Genomic DNA, 25,122 nt, shown 5'->3' with positions numbered 1-25,122 from the left:
ACATTATCCAGTTGGTCTTGAAAAGCTCCACAGATGGAGATTCCAGAGCCACTCCGGGCAATCTGCTCCTGTGTTTATCCTCCTCACAGTGTGTGTGTTTTCCTTACACCAAGTCAGAATCTCATCTGTATCAGCTTATGGCCATGATCTCTTTTTTCTCGTATCACAGAAGTCAGTGAACTGCCTAGCTCCAAATTCTCTATAGCCATCAGCACTGGGGGGAACCCCTAAGCCTTCTCTTCTCCAGGCTGAACAAGCCCTGTTCCCTTGCCTCTCCTCACAGGAGCATGCTCCAGTCCCAACCATTTTGGTGGCTCTTCACTAGACTCACTCCAATTTATTATCTTTCTTGAATCTTAACTACATGTGTTAAATACACATTCCTTTATACACAGGTTCTCCAAATGCAGAACTTTGCTTTTCTTGAAGGCTTACCTTGATGAAGTAGCGAACACTTACGATGCTTTTGTGGGAACCTAAACGTGAGGATCTTGAGTCAGGCACACTACCTCACATTGCACTGAACTAGCAGCAGAAGCAGAAAGCCTGGATATCAGGGGTCTCCCTGGCTGCAGGAATCCAGACAAACATTTTTGCCTGCCGTTCCTCTGTCAAGAAAATAAAGACAAACTCCCATTTGAGCGGATTTCCTGAGGTATTTATGTATATGGGAACTAACAGGTTAGCCTAAAATGAATAAAACAGCAGGTTTCATTCATTCACAAGGTACTTGATTGCATTAGACTCGCCACAAACACTTCTCAATTCATCCTTTCATTAATGAATAGCACTTTCATACCAAGAAGGTAACTGAAATGTCACGACTGCACATTTCTAGTGCTAAACACAATTAAATGGTAATGTAGCTGATACAATCACAGTGCTGTATTTCAGTTAACATCGAATTTTTAAACATTTTGAAAGCAAGATCATTGCAGTTGATTTGACTTGCTGAGGGTGCATAGTGTCACCTAATGAAATGCAATCCAAGCTATGCACCATCTTCGTACCAAAATCTTCACCTTTTTGCAGAATTTAGTGCTTAACTATGTATATTGGATCCTGGATATTTTACAAAAAGCACTTAATGAAAGAGAGGCCTTCAGTGCAAGACTATTTGATTTCTAGTTTCTTTTTCAGCAGCAAAGCTTCTGGTGGTCATTCCAGACAACACAGTGCCAGGCACTGAGCCCTGTGCAGCAGATCTCTGCTACACTGAAATGAGATACGAGTTCCCTAGGAAATAGTGAAGTAGCAAGTATATGTGACATTTGTCCTCTACTAAGCAGAATCAGTGATGGCCACGTATTTTAGACTGTATCAAGAGTTCTACAAAGCGTCAGACAACTTTGCAGCCTTCTGTGCTCACTGCATTTACACAGAAGAGGGCATAGAGGGGAAAATTTTCATTTGGTGAACTGATGAAGCCTCCTCTCTCCTCCTGCTGTCAGTGTGGTGGGTGACTGATTCTCCCAGACTTCTCTCAATGCAAGACAATCTCATTTTTTAGGTCATTACTGTTGTAGTGGATACTACTGCAAAATACTCACTCCACAGCATGGATTATGCACCACACAAAAGAGGAGTTTCAAAATATTTTAAAAAGACACCTCAAGAAAACCCTCAGCCTCCCCTTAACATTTCAAAATAGCTCCCAAATGTCACTTTGATGCATTTTGCATGTTTGCAAATCAAAAAATTATATTAATTTCTATGACAGAAATAAGTGAATAGGTGTACTACTACATTTTTTACTCACAGCACAAGAGCCTGGCAAGGGTAATTGAAGTTACAAATGAAGATTAACCACATTAGATTTATGGCTGATGAAAGTAAGACTTGCTTGGTCTTGCATTTTAACAGCATTCAAGCTATATTTCTGCCTTGTACACACAACCTTCTGCACTGATCCTGTGTTCATTACTTGCTGTTCCTTTCCATATATTTCAAAAGGTCTGGGAACAGAAAATTATTTCAAGCTTTTTTGGTATAAGGCACAAAGTTTAGTGCTTGGACAGTCACGATCTGGAATTATGAAGCAAGAATTACAAATCTGTGAGTAAAGCTGGAGAAGCACTTAAGTGTAACAACGCTTTGCAGAAACTGCTTAACATCAAATACAGAGCACTACTAATTTCTGTAGTACAAAGTTTTTCCAGTTATTTCCCTGCTGCAAAGCTCACTTGGGAACAAAAGGGATCATTGTTAAAAAAGAATCTGAATATAAATGTGTTGTAAACTCTGACAAAAGGCTGTTACGTCTTGCTTTGTGTTTTGATGAGATTTACCCAAGTGCCCAAGTGCATAGATAGGAGTTACCTTTCAGAATATTTACTGAGCCCAAACATTAACTTGACTACTAACAGATCCTAATAACTCTAAACTCTGAAGATGCATCACAGACGAACACTTCTAATTTGCTGTGTTCAGAAATGTATTGTTACATTACTCTCATTTCTCCAAACTTTTTTTCCCTGCTGGCCGAAACTTATCATTGCAATATAAATGTAATAACAGTGAAAATATTAATGAAAACATGTTAACACTGGGAAAGTAATGACTCCAACCTGTAACTTCTCTTACACATTCTACCAATGATCTCTTAAGAAACAAGTATCAAATACCATGACTTTATACAAGTAGCACCACTCAAAATTTTAAGAAAGCACACAGAGTACGTTTTCAAAAATCGTATTTTTATTGTTTGCACTAACCGTAGCATCACTTACAGCTTTCACCTCTAGCAAACTGAAGCAAACCAGCAGACACAAAAAACCTATTCAAGGTCAGCACTAAAAGTGGAACCTTGGTTACATAAATGCAGTACACCTTGTTAACAGACCTAGGAACAGTTAGTTCATCCTAACACTTTAACTGCAGTCACTCCAGTGTCATGCATTTTTCAGGACTATTAAAAAGCGTCATTTTAGGGGTGCAAAGAGAAAACGGCTACAAGATTTACAGAGATCACTCATTTTTAAACCAAAATTCTTATGTCTAAATTACTAAACTACAGCAAGGACCCTTCTTCAGCTGTAAAAATTTTGCTCTGCAAAACAAAAAAAGAAAAAAATTAGTCACTTTGCTGTATTAAGCACAAGTAAGATCATTAAGCAGCCTAAACACTTTAACTAACTTGCTAGTCCGTACCGCATATATGCCCATTTCTGTGAGAAGTTTGCCAAGTTTAGTCACTAGTTTCTGGTTTTCTCTCTCTGAGCTGAAATGGAAGTGGGTATAAAACCAATCACTTCTGCGAGGGCTTTGCCTTCGTCTGGCTGAAAATCTGAGACTTACCAGACGAGAGCCTACATGTGATTCTCTATTGCTTATACAGAAACAGACCCACAAACCAAGATAGTCCGTTTGGTTTTATTAATTTCTGCAAGTTGTTTACAAACTAAATTTTAAAAATTAAAATGGTTAATTATTAACTAGTATTTTGATGAACAAGTTTTATCCTCTCAATTTCTGAAAGTAGTTCTAAATTGTTCCTAGCTGATGCATTTGTTATTTATCCCACTTCAATCCAAAAGCCAGCCCAGGAGGGAAGGAATGACAGAAGGTAGAAAACAATTCAGTTAGAACTGAAATACCATAGGACAAATAACAGATAGGACAAACATCTTGGTACATATTAAAGCCCTCCCAGGAGGCTATTGGGGAGTCCTGAACTAGTAGCCATCACTGGGAATTTAGGCTGTCCAGCCCCTCAGAAGCCACAGTACAGGCTTGGCCACTTTAGATTTTTAGTGCGTGAGCCTAGAACCTCCCTGTCCACACCCGAGGGACCCCCAGGATCAAACTAAAATAAAACTACGACAGCATTACTCTTAAGTATATTCTGCTGTGCTTCAAGGTGGAATTTTACCTGAAGCAAATCCTTAACCTCTAAAGATGCCAATAATGTAGGAGCAGAAACCGTGCAGGGATTCCCAGCAATGTTCCCGTGCCAGTTTCATTGCTTCCGTTTCATTCTCAGACCCTTGACCATGTTGGGTTGGTTTTATAAGAGGTAGTATTGAAGGTTTCCCTATTTTCTTAGCAGAGCTTCTCTCTGCTCCCCTCACAGAAGTGGAAGTTTTCTGGACTGATTTGTCCTGGTTTGCTAGATCTTCTGGCTCCATTCCAGCAGCTATTTGCTTCATGACAGCCTCTGCAGGAGCCTTTTGGCACATGGTGGTCTTCAGCACTTGTGTGGATTCGCAAGCGTGTGGGAGCTTTCTAAGTTCCATGGCGATCTGATTCCAGTACATCTTTGGATTGTTTCTGAAAGCACGACAGGCTGACGGCTTGCCCGTGAATTCACACCAGTAGGACATGCCTTGGCTTCTGCATTCAATTCTAAGTTTCATCTCCTCATCCCCACTCATGCTCATTGTGCAAACATCTTTGGTTTTAGTCCGAAAATTGATTTCTTCACCATTGCTTCTTTTCTTTGGCTTCAGCTTCTGTCCCAATCCTCCCATGCCACAGATTGCTACTAGGAAAAGAAGAGCAAAACTCTTCATGGTGAGAGGAGTTGACTGAGATCCTTGAGCAACAGGATCCAAAAAAACGAGAAGTAACTGGCTGCTCACAATTTAAAGGCTTGGTGCACAAAGAAGCCTCTTTGCAGCCAATGTGGGACGTAAGTTGTGTGTTTTGGTGTTTTTTTTTTTTTTTATAAAAATAATAAATCACATTTCAGTAGGCATGTGCCTATAATTTATAGCCCGAGGGAGTGGCAAATAACCTGTGAACTCCCAAGAAGGAAACAAGACAAATCTTGTAAATGCAGTCAAATACAGAACGATAGTTGTATAACTAAGCAGCACATTCCTATCCAGGATGAACATGTCATATTTGATTTTTAACAGATATTTTCCATTCTCCACCTGTTTCATAGCTATCTTCATGCCAGAGCTTGTAAGACCAAGTTAAAGCAAAAAAAAAAAGACAAGAGTGCCAAAGCAATCTATGCAACTACATCTGGATGATTATAAACGTGTCCTACTAATAAAGGCTGATTTCTGGAATGGGTTTTCTGTGGGTTTGCACAGTAAGGATGCAATTTTAATAATTCATTTTGTCACAACATGACATGCAGTGGGGACACATGGAGGAATCAACTGCACATACTTTCACCCATGAAAGATTTTTTAGACTTGCAATATTTAAGCGAGATAAGGAATAAAGCTTTAGCAAAATAAGGTACTACAGGCTTAAACATAAACAAAAGGCTTGGAAGTTTTATCACTGTTGTCACACTATGGGTTATTTTAAGAGCAAGATAACAGAACTAGCTTATCATGCATCTCAGCAGCAGGGAACAGACCCCAAGCATGCCAGACATGTTTGTGCTTTATCACCTTTCACATGTTTTTTTAAATAGGTATTTTCCTGTTGATAACAAATGAGCTGTAAAAATGCCATAAAACAAAGGCAAGAGAATAGAGATATTTTAGTGGGAGAATCTTGTACTAGCAGTTTCTGCTGCAGTAACTAAAAGCAGAGGTAAGGAAAAATCATGGTAAATCCCTTGGCATTCAGGAGGTCATGAGGAAAAATCCCTCCCATGCTATTCCAAGCCAAAAATATTTTTCTGGCTAATAAGACCCCCTTCTTTCGAAGACATGTATGCTACTGATCTGAACAGCTTCTGGAAGGGGTATTGTATGACTTAGGTATGCTCGAATAACTGTGGGGTGCTAGAAGCCCTGGGTTTAAGAATGGCCATACAAAATAGAATAGAATAGCGTTTTGTATATCTAGAGCCGCTCCATAGGTAGTGCTAAACAAAATACCAAAGCAAAAACATTAACAGACAGTGAAGCAGAACAAAGAAAATAAAACTGCAAAATATATTTCTCTAATACTTGACAATAGAGTCCCCAGCTGCAGTGGCACCCCAGCTAGTCCAAGAGCTGCCTGCTTGAAAATGGAGCCACCTGGAACAGCCATTCTCGGTAGCCTGAACCTTCTTGCTCTTCCAGTAAACACGTCATGAAGTTCCCCGTGACTAAATAACATTTGACTGAGAACAACATTGTTTTCTTTTCATCCCCTCTCTAAGGCTATTTTAATAACATTTTTCGTAAAGGTCTCATTCCTAGCATCTTGTCATTCACTCTTCCTGACTGTCTCTTTCAGAGCACAGTGGTGCGGCTCTCCAGTTAAACCTTACGCAGCAATGGTACAAGCCTACGTTAGATTTACAATTCACTCTTCTGTTGTCTTCCAGAGAGTCTTTTCACCCACCATCCAGCCAGACAGAAGAAACTTGTTGCCCACCTCACACTTCATTTCAAGGATTTCAAATTGCTACTGCAAGCACTCAAAGACCTCCTAATACTTGACAAACAAATGTATTATTTACATTTGGTTATGCAGAACAGCATTGACAGTTGAGTTCAAAACTACTTCAAAGTTACTTTATGCCAATTTCAGATCTCTTGTTCTGAAAGTTTTTAAAGTTTTCATGATTAAACAAACCAGACTGCAAAGATAAGGACAAATACCAAAGCTTGGACTCAAGAGCTCTGGTATTTTTATGTACTACAGTTAATATCTTACTGCCAAGTATTTGTTTCTCTCCCATCTGATATTTGTGTCCTCCATCTGCCTGTGCTTCAGCTGAAACAGCTCCTGGTCTGTTGTATCAGTGGAAAGCAATTGTCCTTTTACAAGTTAAGCTAGGATGCCAGCAGCGAACTATGGGAGCTGAAGAACTGGTAAACGTTTAATTCTGCTGTCAGTGCTACAAAAACAACAGAGGCAGGAGGTAACACCTTGAGCACCTACAGGGTATGTGGATACCCTCAACTCATTCACTCCAATCTTGTCATCTTTGCATAAATCACATCCCTTGTGGAAGGTGGAAGCTCCCTCACCCAGAGTCAATGTTCTTTCAGTCCTTCCTACTCCAGTTCTTGGTCTCTTATCTTGCTTAGGCTAAAGTCATCAATAAAAGTCAAATATAGCAGAAATTTTTAATCAGTGTAAAAAACCCCTCATTTTCATAAGATTTTAACCCAGTGCAACTCTTCTGAGACAGGTCTACACAACAAAACAATTGAGAATCAAACATCAGGTAGTTAAGCAAGTTCTTTTTTATTTAAATGAACTGGGAACATTTTCTCAAATTAAAAATAGAAACTTTTAAAAATCTGCAGTTCTGAACATTACATATACACATATGCTACATACTGTTAATTAGAAATCAATTCCGTTTATGACCTAAAAATGAAAAATTTAACGTTATTCCAGATTAAAGACTCGTATCACTTTTCAGCATTTCTTTAAAATTATATGAATGATTTACAGGATGATCCCTACTTCAAGCCAATGAACCTTGTTGGAAACAAAATTAACAATATTGATATATACGAAGAGACACTATTTTAGATCAATACACCCAATTACTTCACCCGCTGAAATGTTTTACACTAGTAACAGATACTTTTGGCCTTGTTGATGAATTCCGCTGGTAACTAATTCAGCAACGCAACTGTATGCCTAAATTCAAGGCAACAATTCTAGTAGTACAAGCATTAACTCTGTTTGCTAAACACATTTGAATTTCAATACTGGAAATATTTTGAAATTATTTAGCAAAAATAGTGTCACTGCCCCCTGAAAGAGCCACAGCTTAACAATGATACTACTAAGGACATTACAGAAGTGAGTGTGAATGAGGACAAGGATTACAGAGAATGTAAAGCATTCTAGAAATCACCAACATAGGACATCTCTCATGCTCTTTTTGAGTACTACTGAACTCTAGAAAGCTTAGCTTTTTCACTATATTATGCATCACGCACACTCCCAACCCTCCCACCCAAACAGTTCCAAAACAAACTTCTCCAAAAAGTCCCTTTTAGGTCTATACTGCAAAACCCACTACATATTAAATAATTAAAAAAAAAAAAAAAAGAGAGGGAGAAAACAAACTGCAACTGAACTTTTCAGAGACACAAAGAGACACTGTGGATCCCATTACACTTCAAATTTAGTCCAAAGTGGTCATTCAAGAGCACCAAATAGCAACACTGATCATGCTGGTAAATTAATTTGTGAAGAGTATTATACAATATTAAAATCTTAACTAAACACTTAAAAGTTTTAAGAAAAATGTATATACAAAAGTCTCTGTATACAAAATGTATTTTTATGTAAACGTGTTATGTGCTGTATTTAACACAAATCAACAATTTAAGATAAGAACTTGACCAATTGTCAGAGGTTGCTAGGCAAAGGCTGTTGATCTAATTAATTTATATACTGTGGTATAAGGTAGAAAGCCCAGTGTAAAAAAGTAAAAAACAGAAAATTTTAATTCAAGCCTTGAACAGTGGTATTTGAGAGGCAGTGCCCTGATCGCAAAATATTCTGTACAGTAGTTTATGGCATAACATTCAATAGTATGTTTGGGATTTACAGTACGGGTGACATAAAACAAGTGGCTCAGGATTTGGAAGATGAATGCAAATGCCAGTACACTTGGAAGAATAGTGATATATTCCCATAGAAGAATCTTGAGCCTCATATATATAGCCTGGAAATAATCACAAAAATAATTCAGGAAAATGTGATGAAGAGAGAATTATAATGCAATTTAAGCAGAATGAAGGCATAGATGTTCATATGAACATCAATATTATTCAGTAATTTTTAATTTTTTTTTATTTTAAAACCTTACAGCACTTCTTGTTACAGAAAGCAGAGCAGTCTTCTTAGAAAGAATAAAGTAGTAATAGACATAGAACCGACTTTAAAAGCTTATTACTTACCCCTTAATCTTTTCAGTACGTGTTACCACTGTTCCACAGAGCTATACAAGGAAAAACACAAACCAAACCCATCATTTTCTTTTGCCCACAAGTGGAACAGAAATACCATGTCTGTCTAAGGTGAGACAAGCTCAGCTGGCACAAACCGTTCTCAAACTTTTAGTCATTTAATTAAGAATTTTTCAAACAAGAGGAAATAGATTCATGATTTTCTCCACCAACCTTTCTGGTTATGTTTGTTTCATTATCGAAAGAAAAGCTTGGATTATCTAGTCACTCTTTTGAGAGTTTACTCCAGCCTCCAATTTTGGTCTCACAAAAATGGTGGCTGCATTTGAGGTTATTTGTATCTTTGACATGTATATAAAAACAGTTGTGTGATATCTATACAAACATAAGTGTAACTCATATATATCATACTTGTATTTATATATATTTATAAAGAAAGATATTTGCATCTCTTTCCAGCAAAAGAATCCAGTTGATTTAAAAGGACAAAAACACCCCTATGGAACTCTCTACACCTGCAAAAGTACAGGTGTACAGAGATCTATTCAAAGTCATATCTCTCGAAGTATCTCCCAATATAGTTTGTAGGAATTGAGAAAAAGCAGTGACAGCATAAAAGCAAAGAGCTTGCTGAAAGTAAAATTAAAAAAAGAGACTCTATTGCTATGGGAATCCCAGACTGAGAAATTCAAAGCATGTATCTCATAATTAGGAGTTTTCCAAATTACCTCAGTTAGCATATCAAAAGACAGCACTGCTTCAAACTGAATCCTTACATTTTAATATGGAAGCCCATTTTGAGTAACTTAAAATTTAGGAAAAGGAATTCAGGACTAAGCTAGCGGGTCTTTGTTTAAAAGATTATTTTGTTAGTAATTTTTAGGTTATTCAGGCAGACTGTATTAAACTATTCAACAATCACTGAAGTATCACAGAAGACATGCTATGAACCTCAAGAGTATTGACATTCATATTAAAGATTCAAAGATCAGAAAGGAACTTCTAAGGCCTGAGCAATTATTAGTTTCCTCTTACATAAAATACCAAAATTCCTTGGAAACTGAGAGTCCTTAGACATGCCAGTGCAGAGTGCTTTTGAATTCAACACCTTGTAGGTTAATTTAGGGAGTATCCTTAAGTTGCAGAACAGACCATACAACTGTGATCATAAGTATCACTAAAAACATCACTATATATAAACATTTCCTTCAGAAGGAAATGTGGAATCAAGAAGTGGTCAGTAAATAATTATTGTAAAATACAGTTCTAAAATAATAACATACAACTGATGCAGCCATACAATCTGGCAAGACTTCCAAACTTTGAGCGCTCTTGGTATTTACGCATTACTCAAAGAATGGTGATCTCTTACTTCTTTGCCAATGCTCAACCTATACCTTCAGTCACGAAGCTGCAAGTTAAGGCACAGTGAGCTACAGACTTCAATCATAAATTATATCCCTCCTTAAGCAACTTGGACATTCTGCAAACCTATGGAAGTCTCACAACTAGCTAAAGTTTTACAACGCAAAAGCTGCAGAGACAGAAAAAGGACACAAACCTCCTGCTTTTTAAACATAACTTTAATTTCTTGGTTTGTGATGTTACACTAGTTCTACCCACTCAGAAACACCCATTTTTGCTGTTCATGTTTTCTGCATACCCTGGATCACCTGCCTTCTGCACAGGAAAAGCTCTTCTCCTCACCATCTAAAAAATAAACCAACTCAGGAGTAAGAACGCATCTCATCCTATCACTTTTAACTGCTATCAGAGTATTTTAATATGTTTATCAATGTAGGACCACCCACTGCCCTAGATAAATACCTGACTGCCTGGATTTTAAGATCAAATTTAGCCAATTGCTTTGTTAAGTTCCTGGAAATTACTACAACATTTGCTGTCAGGTAAAGAATATTTAGGCAATACAAATCATGTACCATTTGCTATAATGAGCAATCATGCAAAAAACCATAAATAGAGTATTAAGTGAATCACTTTAAAACGTGCAGAAAATTGGATAGGTGATTAATTCAGTAGATTAAGTAAGGACACATGAAGGCATGCAGTTTCAGACTTGGTTTACCTTGTAAAAACAGGATTGTGTATACCATATAAATGCTCTTTATGATAACCATTATTACCATTTTCCGTACTGTAATAAAATAAATACACCAAGAAAGACCACGTTAACTATAAGATGCACTATGTACAGTATGGCTTCTAAGACATGTACATGGATGATGGTATTATATGCAAAGATAAACTGTGTCTGTACAATAGAATATAACTTTTCCTTTGTAACATTCAGGAGTTATGGCATAATTATAATTTTCCATTTTTTACTAATTTTATATTCTCCAAAACTTAATTAATTTTGCTATTCTTGTTGAATTTGATACTCTAATATAATCTATAAAGTCTGATGAAACAGAACATGTTACCTCTTTCGAAGTAACGAGTTACATTAAAAATATAAACCCTCCCACCTGAATAAAATAATTTTAACAAATACCAGCAAAAATGCCTTACGTTTTCATGGGTATAGTTTTGACACTAAAAAAAACACAGAAAAGGAGGAGTAATTAACTAGACACTAATAAGTGAGTAATTTTAGCTGTACATGTCTGCTTCTGCTCTACTGACTTGTGAATGTGTAATGAAAAACAACCAGTGTGAAATTTGAGAAATGCATTGGATAGGCTAATTGAACAATGAGCGAAACAAAGAGTAGGAAAAAACCAGTAAAAACAAAACTGATGGGAAAATATGTAAGAACAGTTATCATAAAGTAAAATGCCAAGTCCCTGAGACAGAGGAACTGCAATTGAAAAAGGAAAGACTGGTTAGGAATAACTAAGACAGTAAGAAAGCAAATAATTAATTCAAGGAGTTTACAAAGCAGGCATAATTCACCTTAACAGACTACTTAAAGCTAATCACTTGCACATTTGGAAGACATTTATACAAATACTGTGCACAAAGCTCTGAAGACCTCATTCTGCAATACATTTCTTAAAGTCAGAGCTGGCATTATCTGCACAGAATCGTGGCAAGTCAAGGCAACCAAAGCCCACTGGCGTGAAGCACTTTGCAGGCACCAACCCAAACCTGCAGGATTTCACGGGAACATGCAGTTCTAATCTGACAGCACAGTTTAAGGATTATAGCGCCTTCATGTGAGACACTAGAAAAAAACATTTCAATCCATTTGCCATGTAGTTTACTTAGGAGTATATACTTACTCATCATATACATCCTCTGTGTCCATTCTACGATAGTATTTGGAGAGTTTTACAGCAAAAATTATGGCAGGAATTAAAAATATTGAAGAGCCTCCCAAACCAAACCAGAAGGTATTCTGAAACAAAGCAAAATCCAGGAAAAAAAAAAAAGGGTCACAGAAAAAATTTATCAGAAAAGTACTGAATCCTTGCTTGATATCCTAAGCACTGTTACTGGAAGATCACAGTAAAAATTAGTGGCACTGGTCTTGTGGACTATCTGAGGCTCCTAATACTAGTGGGGAACAGGGCACATTAAGCATTTTCCCCATCAATGTGAGCTAAAGAAAGGACACCACCACCTTACAAACGTAACCAAACAGGAATATGTCCAAAGTTACTCAAAGCTACACAGCCACAGGGCCATAGGAAATTATTTCAACATAGCCAGCCTTGGGCTAGAAAATAATTTTGTGTCCCAGCATTAATTTACCAGCCACATTATTTGTTTTTCCTTTCTTGATATTTTAAAGTATTTGTCCTTCTTGCAGTTTTTGTCAAAAGAAAAAAAGAGTTTTCAGCGCTTTCTCGAGGTACTTTTTAACTTGCTGCAGCCTGTTTGTGTAACTAATTTCATTATCGTACAGCTGAACTGAGTTATCACCAGATGTTAAAGTGATGATTTTTCAAATTAGACTTGTATTGGCTGGAGGCATTTTGACTTATAAGTGACTCAGCTAAGTTCTATCATCAGGAAAATCATGGCCCATCTCCTACCAGATGGTTAGTGGCTACACAAAGGAAAAGAGTAGCTCTATAACATATGAGATAATCAATGAGCACAACGTGATACTGGCAGGTGAGGAGGTTTTCATGGTTAAGCATTAGCAAGATCAAGTATTTCATAGTTGAGCATTATCCAGGTTAGAGTGCTTTGGCTTTGATTGATTACATGCATTTACCATTGGTATGATTAGAATCTGGCTAAAAGTGCCATAAAGCTAAATAATAGCTGGGAGACATTTCAGGTGGTTTTTTTTTTATTCTATTTTTAATACATGCTGTTCTCTTTCTAAGCTCTTTTGGCAAGATAAAAAGCCAATATTGCCGTTTATATAATGCTAGCAGTCAACCTCAAAGTCTCCACTGTACAGAAATGAATAAAGATCTGTCTGCTACAAATCAAATGACAAAACCAGGAATGATACTTGAGAAAGTTTTTCCTCGGTATTTCTCACTCACTTCTTGCCCCTGCCCCATCCTCTTACGTTAGAAATGGCTACAGCTGAAACTTCAGATCTTTAGGCTTGTCAAGGCGGTTCAGAATCAAGGAATCGAACTGAAACCCACCCTCCACAGATTTTTATTTCGAACCAGTAGTACTGTATTTACTTTGCAGTTCAAGTTGGAAGAAATTTAGTAAGGACAGTAAATTTTACAGAATCTAATAGATTAGATAAGGCTAATAGAGGCCTAAGTTTAAGGGGAATCTAAAACAAGTCCAGCACTGGTTTGGCTTTGGATTTGATCCAGATCAAAACATTTCTTCCTTGCATAAGTTCAGATGTGATACTTTATTATCATACTTCAGAATAGTCTAGCCAGAATAATTAAATGCAGATTTATGTTCAAAGAATTTCCCACTTGATGCCCCAATTTTGAGTAACAGAATATTTCTTACCACAGAATCAGTTATATAGCTGCATAAAAAAATATCTACTGCTGTATCTATCACATTGGCAATAGGCTTGCACGCTGCTACCTCCATGGCAATCTGAAAGACAGATTATAAAAAAAACAGAGTTTGAAGTATCTAACAGAATAAAATAAGAATCTCAAAACTTGCTTACAGTGACAGATAGTGTTTACCAAATTGTTGTCTCTCACCCTATCCAAATTCAAAATAAATTCCAGTGGGATATGCTATTAACTGAACATCTCTGAAACAACAGCTTACTTTCTCAAGGCCTACAGCTCAAGGAAGAAAAACAAAACAAGATGCTAATGACATCAACTTGAACTAAGCAGGGTCAGGCTCAGTGCACAATTAGCACAAATAGTAGATATCAGGCTAGCCCTGGAAAAATGATACTGTGTTAAATTTGCATTTTATTCCAATCAACACAACTCATCATTTCTATTCTACTTCAAACACAACAAAACTATTTATAGAAGACAGGTTTTCCCCTTCATAATAAGTACAAATAGCTTACAAACTGAAACTATGTAAGTAACATTATTATTATTATCTTGTTAAAGTTAATTTTTTTTAAACACAGCTTCTCTCAAAGAAGTAAATGCACCTTACCGACTCCTTGACCCACTCAACGTATTGCTCAAAGTAGCCAACTATGGTATCCATGTACTTTTTTGTCTCCTAAGAACAGACAAAAGTAAATGAACCTCTATCTCCATGACATCATAAATTAATGTACTTTAATCAAATAAAGCTTACCTGGACAATAACCAGAGAAGCATTGTTATTTATGAGAAGCTGGGCAGCATTAACAGCGCTAATGACATTTTTCACCTTAACCTGGAGAGGAAAAGACAGTGTTTAATACAAATAAATCCTTTTCACACTGTTACTATGGCTCTGCAGCCATTGTCAGGAAACTATTCTCCTGATAAACCAGCACCACTGTCCTGTCAAAACCTGCAGTTCCAGCCTGTCTAAGGATTCATGATCATCTGACAAAATTACCTCACTACTAAAAAAGGAGGGTATCCGTGATTACAGTTATCTTTTCCTAGAACCTATGTAACTAATTTATATACTAGATCAGCTTTCTCTTCCATTCTCTTTCCTCTCCTTAAGCATAGAAGTATTTCCATCAATGTATATATATATATATATACACACACTACAGACACACACAGTGCACACAGAAACAGTGGGCCATACACTATCACAACTCTTGATTACTAGAGTATGATTCTATACAGCCAGAATATGCTGCTAATCAACATCCAAAAGGACTGAGACACTTATTCAATATAGGTACAACCCCATAAAGTTTCTCAAAGAACTCACACTAAGGATAATGAATATACAGCCTGAAACTGTAGAGTTGTTTCTTAAATACACTTAAGGGTCAAATGTCATCCTCCTCTATCAACACCTTGTATCATGGCCTCTTACCACCCCATCCAGGTTCAAATTACAGACTCTAAAAGAAATCTAGCTGGTCTTCGGGTGGGTGAAAACCTTAATGGGAAGAACTGAGATAGGTACAGCCCATCAAGCTGTTGTGACTATGACTCTTAAGTACTAGCTAGTGTGGCTGGACTCTTGCTACCAGAGCCAAGGCAGGCTGGTGGCCACAGAAAGCTTTGCTGCCAGAAAAGGAACCATCCTGTTGCTTATTCTCCTGAGTCTGGCAGAGCATAAAAGGCAGCTGGTCTCATTGCGGTGCAGGCACTAGCTGCTACTTGGCGGGGAAACACAGCCTGCCCTGGGGAAGCCTCTATACAGATCCCAGTTCCCACAGCGAGGCTGATGGTACAGAAGCAGGAAGGTAACGAGCACAATGCTAAAGAAACAGGCCCCAGGGGGAGCTGGACATTGGACAAGAGGCGGTTAAGGATGTGAATTACAAAGCTTTCTTTTCTCAGTTGTATTATTGTGTTTTGTTTCTTCGTTGTCCCCCCCAAGTTTTGCATTCAAGGATCCTAGAAAAAACAACTAAATTTTTAGGAACTTGTACAACACTATGTGGAACAGAACTGAAATCTACTTTATCATGTGACAATTAAGTTTACCGTTCATACTTCCAAAAATATCCCAAACATTCTTTTTTCGCCTTTTTTTTTCTCCTCCTCTTTTTCTCCTCTATAAGGAAAAGACAGAGCAGAAAAAGCTGTGCAGATGAGATATCTAAGTCTCCCTTACTACCTCATGCATTACAATCTCTTCCAATAACAGAATAGCTAGAAACAGAAAAACCTGTACTGAAAATATGCACCCTGCATATGCAGCAGATGGATTTAAAACACATAAAAATGTTCCTGTTGCCAGAAAGAAAAACTTACTGTAAGTTCAGATGATGTCCTTTTCAGCAACCGAACGCTCTGATTTAAAGTGCTCTATTAGAAAGGAAGGGGAAGGGAAAAAAAAAAGATTCAGGTCATTACTACAGGTAAGAGCCCACCTGTTTTAACATTATATACATGCTCTGATCTTCTACTGTATCACATTATATATAGTAACAACAGTGGTATTAAAACTAATATATTGTGGTTTTAATTGTTGAATCAGTATTTCACTGACAGCACTAACTAGTTATGAACTGTGTTCTGGAAGACCTGAGATTTAACTAAAGTCAGCAGCAATAAACTGGGTAAGATTTATCTGGAGGGAAGAGAGAACAGTTAAAATCAGAACCAAGCGTTCAGAGAATTCTACATTGTGCAGTTTCAGAAGGGAAAAAGCACTTACCCTAGCTTTAACATATTTCTTGACAGTCAGTTTTGTAAAAGGAAAAAGAGATGAGAATAATTAGGAGTTAATTAGGAAAGAACAGCATAGAATCAGAGGGGAAAAGAAGACCTAATGCTTTTCTACAAGAGGGCTTTGATAGGGGCAGAAATACTGCATCAGATGCTAGGATAGACTAAAAATCTTTGATATTAGGTAGAGGAAAAAGCACCACCTAGCATGTGTGAGATTCACAGTTTGATACTGCACAAATCAGAGCCTTGCAAAATCAGGCAGAAGCCCTTTCACATCTTTTACAGCATCAATAAAAAAGATTTTTATTTGGCTCTAAATGCTACTGTCAGGAGTTTCCAATTCCAATACTGTTAGACAATTGCTAACTCCACGAAATAAAGTCTGAAAGTGATAAGTGATTTTATTACTGAAACCAAACGGTAAGCAAAAAAGAAAATGATTGATTTAGGGTTAGAATTTTGGAAAGTTCTCTCCTGCTTCCTCTTTTATTCATATATAATCACAAATAGACACAGAAAAAAGTGGGGAAGAAAAAGGTCGTGATTTTAGACAGTATTATAAAGTAGTAGTATTACAAGTAGGAAAACTATCATACACACACTTTAACCAGATTATTCCTCGGTGACACAATGTAAATAAGGTCTGTGATTATATAATAGCAGAAGTCCAGCTTTCTAAACTGTATTTAAGAGGTTTAGAGATTCATATTTTCTACAAATACATTTTAATATTGCTTTAATATTTTACCATAGCTTGCTCTAGCGGAACGACTTGCTGGTTATGAATCATTCGAATGTTGTTTGCGTGTCCTTTTAAGGCATTTTCCAGTGCTCCTTTTGGCTGCAAAAAGTGCAATTATGCAGTATTGTTCAGTAGTTTCAAAGCTTTCCAACAAGGCAAAAAACCAATGAAAGTTGCACATTATACTCATCCACTGCAGAACAGCTGATGCTAACAACGGGATATGGCAAATTGAATGTCTCAACACAAGGAGGGGAAAAATCACCATATTAATAATTCAAACCTCAGCAACCAAAACAGATATATTATAGTGCTCTTCTGGCTATAACATTATCAGCACAGATTTAAGTAAAGAGAATTTTCACATGGTGCACTAAGTCACTTTAAGCACAGAAGAGTGAGCACACCCCCCCCTCACCACACACCAGACTACATCACAAGAACCCTGCAGCACGGCACCCCCGCTGCGACGAGCATCCCCCAGTCATGGCTACTCAAGCATCCCCCAGTCATGGCTACTCGCTTTTGTTCCGGGCATTGCGGACATCGCCCTGAGGTGCACTCTGCTTTCCGAGGGGCACAGAAGTTTAAATATTTACAGCCAGTAACTTGGAAAGACGTCTGTGAAGGGTATTCTTCATTTTTGTGGCTCCCGCCTTTCAGTCAAAGATAGGAGTTTGTGCCCTGATTTTCAAGTCCCAATTCCTGTCTGGAGCTCACATTTGTTGCAAAATACTGTAAAATTTGGATTTTACTCTCAGAAGTACATTTGTTTTCCATTTCCTTTTGGTGGCAAAAGCACTTGGCTCCCTGCACACACGCTGAATACACAGGGAACACATACTGCTGACTCCGTTTTGGAAGTGTAACAATGGCAGAGCTCAAGGCTCAGAGATGTGTTTGCGTCCTATGAAGTGTTCATGTAAGCGGTCAGCTGCAGTCATGGAGCTGCTTCAGGATGCTTCATCTCCTGTACTGACGACCTGAATTCATTTACCCAACAACACCTGTGGATGGTATGGCTCCTTCCTCCATACCCTGACCCCTTGGTTTGATGCAAGTTTTATTCCATTTGCCCCTTCCAGTATAAAAACATACGTTCAATTTTGTGTTAGGTGTCAGAGAAAGTAACCTATACACCCAAAGTTAAGTAATTCCAAAAGTTTTTAGTTTATTTTTTTTTAATTGATTGTTCTTGTAAACTTTAAGAGCTACCACTAATAACAAAGTGGAATTATAAAATATCCTTGGAAATCAGTATAAATTTTGAAACAATCTCTTTTGTAATTCATTGTATTGTTGGGTTTTTCAGGGTTTTTTAGACATTTCAGAGAGTACACCAAATAGCATCACAAGGATGATGTACACTGTGACACTGAACACATTTAATAGTGTTTTTCTTTGTGTTTTATATGAAGAAATTACTCTGCCTAATCTATTCTGAATTCTAATACTTCCTTTAGATTCTATTACAAAAAATAATAACAAACCAATCTACAAGCATAATGTATTTTCCTTTATGGAGAATACACTTTTAAAGGGACATCTCAGAGGCAATTCTATGTAAGACATAACATGTTTGAAGAATCTCAGCTTTCACTTAGAACAGAGCCCCAAAACAACAGCAAAAACTCCCCACTTGTATAACTCTCAAAGTGGCACAGAAAAAATGGAAAATGAAAGTGAAGCATGGCCAAAGCTACTGGTATCTGTCCAAGTTAGCAGACAACCTACAGGAGTAAACAGGAAACGTGCCACTCACTGGTGCTTGGAGAGGATAACAACTACAATACAAAAAACCCCATGAGCAGCCTAACCTTTTACGTGCGCACGTGTGGCATAAAAACAAAAAGAAACGCAACAGGTGTCATCAGATTATGCAAAAAGCTGGAGTAAACGCACCAGGAGCCTCTACTGGTGCCGTCCTCTCCCTGGAGGAGGGATGGATATCTGGCAAATTCCAAACAGCACCGTCTCTCTCTGCTGTCTTGTGTCCTTTAACGATCCAAGCGATTGTAGTACGTGGGCAGCATAACTCCCTCTCCTGCATCGCAATGCAGGAATCTGTCTTGGGCCAGTGTTCAATTTAGTGTCCAAACTATGATTCTCATTTTGAAAAATAAATATGAAGTGACCCTGACATGCATACAAACTATTAACTTAGTATTCACTATCTGTTAACACAGCTGTGTCACTCTGCAGATTCATTTGCGGGCAATGTGTAGCTATACCCTCTGACCATTGTCCATGTGTCTGCATTCAAAAAGCCCTTCAGAGCAGACAGGATCTCTTTTGTGTATTCTCCCTCCACAATGGAGCCTCAGTTCTCATTAGAGCCCTTATGAGCTGCCAGAGTATTAATTTTATTGTTAATTGCAAAATCTTCTGCTCACTAACTGAAAGATAATTAATTCAAATCACTTTTTCCATCGTGATCTAACCAGTTTTTCTTCCAACAGGGACCCTAAAATGTATACAGCATAATAGGAAACACTTGAATGGCATATTCCCCTCATTTCTTAAGCAACCAGAATTCAAGAAATTACACTTCCAAAGCACGAATTGTAGAACAGTTAGCATACAAGAATCAATAATTAGCAATATTTAAAATACAGCTCATATGCAACATTGCTCTTGAAAGTGTTTCCTTACATGACAATGCACCACATACGTGTGTCTGAAGTACGAGAACTCTCCCGTAGGAAGCCTAAATACTTGGCTACATATTTATACTTACATAGGATATAAACGATATGTTTTATGTATTACTGTATTAGTGAATTAAACTTACCAGCTGGTCTGCTCTTGCTTCTAAGTCATTAGCAAATGACAGAAGATCAACCTTGGTAACACTTTTATTGATCTGAAACAAGATGAGAACAGTAAGGAAAGAAAAGGAATATGATGTTATTACATATACAGACTGTTTCCACTTAACCACACCACCTTCTGTTTACTAGTGTCTCACCTCTGTCAAATATGCTGCAAAGTTTATCCCTTCTATTCCTGAAGAGCTGAAATTCAGAAGATTCTCCTTCCCAATTTCATCCAGCAGAATGATTTTGCTGAGGTTTATCTGAATATGTTCAATTTTAAGTGCTACATCTTCCGTATACTGAGAGGGAAACAAAATAAAACACAAGAGTAGTTTCCGCCCAGTGCATATTGCTCTATAGCCACCCCCAGCCCCCAAAGTATCTTTTTTTTGCTGATTTGTCACTTCCATGAAGAAGCACAAATTGATTTTTGCTTACATCAGTTAAATTCAATTAACTTTGATGGAATCCACCAGGTAATGTTCTTCCCTTCCCTGTAGCATCCACACAGTCTAGCCATGCCATGTTCTAACTACCTATGCATCTTTCATACCAATTAATTACTTGCCTTCCATTACTTTTTAAGGACTCTCTGAATAGATGTTAGTTAGTCACTACTAAAGGGGACTGAGATAAAACAGAATTCTCCTTCCCGTCCAGGAAATGCTATCCTTAAAAATTTTAAGTTCCATTCTAGCCCTAATCAAGGAAACTTGGAATTCAGTACCTCAGCTACGGCTAGGATAGACACTGTCTGCTCTATTGGCCACAAGACTGGATGAGACTTCTCTAAATGTGTTTAGTGGTGACTAAAGATGATTTGCTTATTGTTACCTGCAGTCTTCCTTCACTGCACCCAAATCTAAAACGTTACCTGTCCTGCACAGGCCGCAAAGGAACAGATGAGGAATCTGGAAACCTGACTTCCTTCCCAGTCTCCATCATTCGTCTGTTGCAGAAACTCAAAATAATCTTTCCTCTTAGTGAATCTTCCCTGTTCATTTTAATTGTATATTATTTGGGGCAGTGACTGTATCTATTAAGTGTGGGTACAGTGCCTGGCAGAACAGAACATGGATCCCCTAGGGATTGATGTAATGAAGATTAGTATTATAGGCAACCCCAAAATTAGTACAGTCATGTAAGGACACTACAGTCATGTATTATCACAGCTTAACTGGAAAGATTTTATTTTATCCCAACCCCTTCCCACTGAAATCAGAACCATTCTTAGGAGATCATCATATCATATCCTGGATCAACGTAAGTCTGACTGGAATCTGAAGAGAACACACTAGAGAAAGGCATAAGCAGCCTTTGGAAGATGCTACACATGAATCTTCTATACAAATTTAGAAATTAAAAACATTATTATCAGCACCCATAAAAAAAAGCACATCAGAAAACTTTCCATGGCCCACTGAGACTGGTAGGGAACAACCTACTTGTAAAACAGATTTCTTTCTTTCAAATTCTGTTGGACAGTTCTTGTCTCCTTGCAGGATGTATTGTATTTAAACTCCAAAATCCCATAAAACCCAGACATGCTATACTGTGTTTAAGAGCAAACACCTCTCCAGCCTTCAAAAATAATCACATACTCAACTCATACTTTCTTTACGTACCATAGTAATATTTAGAAATTCATTGATATTGAACAAGTGTTCTAGGTGAAGGGAAGTATAAATTCCTTTGTTTTCCTTGCAATCACTATAAAAACAAAAATGCATACATCAGCCCAAAAAACCACCTTGAGGACCAAGTGTTAAGAGAATGATTAACAATGTTTTCATATTCTGAGAAAATCAGCCCTTTAAAAAAAAAGTTCTGGCTATATTTTTTTAAGCTCAGTCTATAAGAAAGCAAGTAATTAACAATTTCTGCTGCTCTCAAAGATGCAAAATGTTTTATCAAAGAGCATAACTAGTATCGTTATACAATATTACTCTAAGACTACCTCTAATAACTCATATACAGGAGAAAATTGGTTTTGCTAGTAATTCACTAGAAAAATCATGATGTCTTCTGGAACACATGCAATTTTCACATATGCTTGAAATATGAAGCATAGAAGATACCACAAAAACAGTATGTATAAATTGAATTAAATCTTGACCATAACTTTAATACCTGTACACTTTTTCAAAAGTCAAGTTAATATTTGGATTTTTAAACAGGATGCCAGAAAGATAGTTTTTCCAGTGTTTATTTAGTAAGTAGGGAGTATCCAAAACCTAGAAGACAAAATTCAGTAGTGTTACTATAATTCCAAGTCTTCAATTCATGAATTTTTCATATGTGATCTTTTGACACATACCCACCTCTAAGCTTATCACCCGCTAATGGAAACAGAAGCAAAACAGTGAATTCAAACTTTCTGCTGCAGAAAGTATTAAAGCTCTACATCACCAAGAAATGCTGAATCAAAGAAAAATTTATCTCCAAAGGAAGACAGGCATGCAGTATTTACACTGCAAAGCAAATTAATCCAAGAAAGGATGAATGTCTCTATTCAGTGTGTAAGGGGAAAGTAAAATCAGATCCAAACTCACTTGAAGTGTCCCATAAAAAAAATAATGCCATACATAACTGACAAGACCATCAGGACTCATAAGTATTCTATTCACTGTTTAATAAAACTTGAGTAACTTCACCTTGAATAAAGTTTTATCTTCAAAGGGCTCACAGACCAGTTTTTCTACATTTCCACCTGTGAGAAAAGTGAGCACCACTACAATCATCAGCACCCAGGAGAAAAGAAAACTGAATCCAACACCACTGAAAAAGAAATAAGTTGAGTAAGTTTTTGCTTTTTAAGAACAGAAGTACATATACTCGGGGCAACAGTAAAGCCAACAGTTAGCAGCTGTAACAGGGATATGAAAACTGAGAGATGGCTGAAATACTTCTGTTTTCCAAGTATGTTCTTGCCCTCTGAAACACCTTCTATGTTCCAGCCCTGTGAAGTCTTCAGCTAAAGTGCATCTAAAATACTCATATTTGCATTGGGTGTGCAAAACACAACTCTGAAAAGAGTTAAGAGCCACAAAAGCATACAATTTTCTTTTTTTAAATTCAACACTCTAGCCTTGTGCTCTCAAAAGAGTTTTAGACAGATTTCAGATGCAACCTTCTCTTGCATCCAGCAGAAATGACATTAAACCACTACTGGGAACTTCCAAGAGCAACCCCAAACCTCCTAAAGTGCTCTGAGAAAGTCAAGTGTTTCTCGTCTCTTTGCGTGGCTGCCTTTTTTTTTTTTTCCAAACAAATGCCCAAGTGTACTAAAAAGCTATGAATTCCCTTTATACCCTCAATTATCTGTTCCCAGTTTTTGCCATTTCCAAATGGGCTTACACAGAAATGCATTAGCTACAGTACTCTCCTTAAAACAGTAGATTCAGAGGTTTTATCCTTCAGCTATGATCCTCAATGAAAGAGCAACCTAAAAATCTACAAGTGCTTCAGTGGAAGTACCTACAACCACTATTTATTTTTGTTCTTGTCTTTTTTCAGCACATACACATAGGTAACAAAAATTATTTTCACAAATAAGTCCTTCAAAATCAATAAAAACAACCTCCTACATGTATCTATTTCCTTTTTCACCAGTAAGTGAAACTTACGCCATAAGAAAGTTTCCTCCAGTGTTGGAGATGCAGCCTCTGGTTGTTGGAGAAGCATGTTTATCATAACCACAGGTGCCACACAGCAACCCAAGATAGTAAAAGACCAGAATCAGGACCAATATGCAGCACAGAATGAGACAACCCAGCCACCTAAGGAATAAACGCCAAAGTGCTTGGTTATCAGCATGCAAAGAACACAGTAGAGACCTGCAGAATACATCAGGCAATACTATATTCCTGGCCAGCCCACTCGTGGTCAAGCTTGAGCAACAAATGTTAACAACGAAAAAATGCTTTTCAAACACTAGCCTGTAGTTTGGGCCAGAACACAATCACTGTTGGGTTACAGACAGCTGCTACCAAAGGGCTGGGGAACAAACATCACGGGAACAAGGTGTTCCCAACCCCAGTTACTGCAGGTGGACTGTGCTGAAGTGTCAAAGTGCTCCAAGTGGAGCAAACAACGACTCAGAGGAGTCAAATGCTCAAACAGTAAATTTTTCAAGTAGCAATGGAGAAATTTATGAATGTGGACTGGCCATGGGTCATAAAGTATATAATTGCTTACTGTAAGGCTTACTACTTTTTGCACACAGTGTGTGAGGCTTGTAACTGTAAATAACTGTATTTCAGGCTATTAAAACCTAGGCTTTGTGTGTCTGTGCTGGAATGCTTTCAATGTATGGAGTGGTTAACGGAACTTGATCAGGAGAAAGATCTTCAATAGGAATTGAACTTTCACGTTTATTAATTAAATCTCATAACAGTGCTATCTGCCCACATATGTGGAATACATCCATTTATTCACACATTTCATATATCATTCTAACCTTTTACCCTCTCCCAATTCCCTCTGCTCTTCCTTTTCCCTTTTGTCATCACTTCTCCCAATTTATTTTTCTAAAGTTTCCTTTTCTCCTCCCTGTACCTTTGTAGAGAGAAAGCAGAAACCAGAAAAATCAGAAGAAGGAATATTTTCATTAAAATGCACAGCCAATAGAGAAAGAAAAATATTAATGCTGACAGGCACATTCATAAAAGAATACTTATTAAGAACTACAAATAATGCACCTGTAATTAAGAAAGGGATGGATAGAAAATAATTTGGACAACTACAGGCTTCTTGGTTTAATTTGCACTTGAAGTACCACTAGGTTAGGTTTGACAGGAACAGGTATTTAAGTGCCATGTAGATGAGATAGGTTCAAAAAAAGTGAGGAAATACACACAGAAGATTAACAGAGGCACACTGTAGCAGAATGAAGCAATATATTTATTTGGTTAAATGCAATCTGAGCTTTGAAGAAAATATTGATAAATTTGTCAAATTAAGGCTCACCACAAAACCTGCCAGATAAGGAATAGGCTAAAGGTAAGGATGTAAGTAAGGTTCTTAAAGTTCAGTCTTCTGTTCACTTTTATTTAACATTGCATTAAAGCTATTAGCACACATTCCGTAGCAGTGAAACTGATTATGAC

At 37.4% G+C, this 25,122-nt stretch overlaps 2 protein-coding genes across 7 annotated transcripts in view; both read right to left on the bottom strand.

Annotated features, from left to right (window-relative positions):
- Positions 1–3,884: 3,884 nt before the first annotated feature.
- FGFBP2 (fibroblast growth factor binding protein 2) lies at positions 3,885–4,511 on the bottom strand. Its single transcript, XM_009947647.2, has one exon. It carries the CDS (start codon positions 4,509–4,511, stop codon positions 3,885–3,887), a length of 627 nt encoding a protein of 208 aa, XP_009945949.1.
- A 4,282-nt stretch (positions 4,512–8,793) lies between these two features.
- Positions 8,794–25,122, bottom strand: part of PROM1 (prominin 1) — a 53,385-nt gene continuing 37,056 nt past the window's right edge. For 2 of the 6 annotated variants that reach the window (XM_086463735.1, XM_086463737.1), the window contains 14 exons: positions 23,641–23,793; positions 22,669–22,792; positions 22,145–22,248; positions 21,640–21,724; positions 20,167–20,313; positions 19,990–20,061; positions 17,205–17,297; positions 16,037–16,090; positions 14,460–14,540; positions 14,313–14,381; positions 13,686–13,778; positions 12,026–12,141; positions 10,867–10,935; positions 8,794–8,812 (listed from right to left, as the gene is read on the bottom strand). In XM_086463735.1, the coding sequence (XP_086319861.1) occupies positions 8,794–8,812; positions 10,867–10,935; positions 12,026–12,141; positions 13,686–13,778; positions 14,313–14,381; positions 14,460–14,540; positions 16,037–16,090; positions 17,205–17,297; positions 19,990–20,061; positions 20,167–20,313; positions 21,640–21,724; positions 22,145–22,248; positions 22,669–22,792; positions 23,641–23,793 (1,279 nt within the window). Of the gene's footprint in view, positions 8,813–10,866; positions 10,936–11,564; positions 11,602–12,025; positions 12,142–13,685; positions 13,779–14,312; positions 14,382–14,459; positions 14,541–16,036; positions 16,091–16,442; positions 16,461–17,204; positions 17,298–19,989; positions 20,062–20,166; positions 20,314–21,639; positions 21,725–22,144; positions 22,249–22,668; positions 22,793–23,640; positions 23,794–25,122 lie in introns of those variants that run through there. The other 4 variants (XM_086463738.1, XM_086463739.1, XM_086463734.1 and 1 more) reach the window with 3 other exon arrangements.

This window comes from Leptosomus discolor, chromosome 4 (assembly GCF_034619465.1).
Source record: "Leptosomus discolor isolate bLepDis1 chromosome 4, bLepDis1.hap2, whole genome shotgun sequence".
Lineage (NCBI taxonomy): Eukaryota > Metazoa > Chordata > Aves > Leptosomiformes > Leptosomidae > Leptosomus > Leptosomus discolor.
This window is presented reverse-complemented; position numbering and strand designations above follow the sequence as displayed.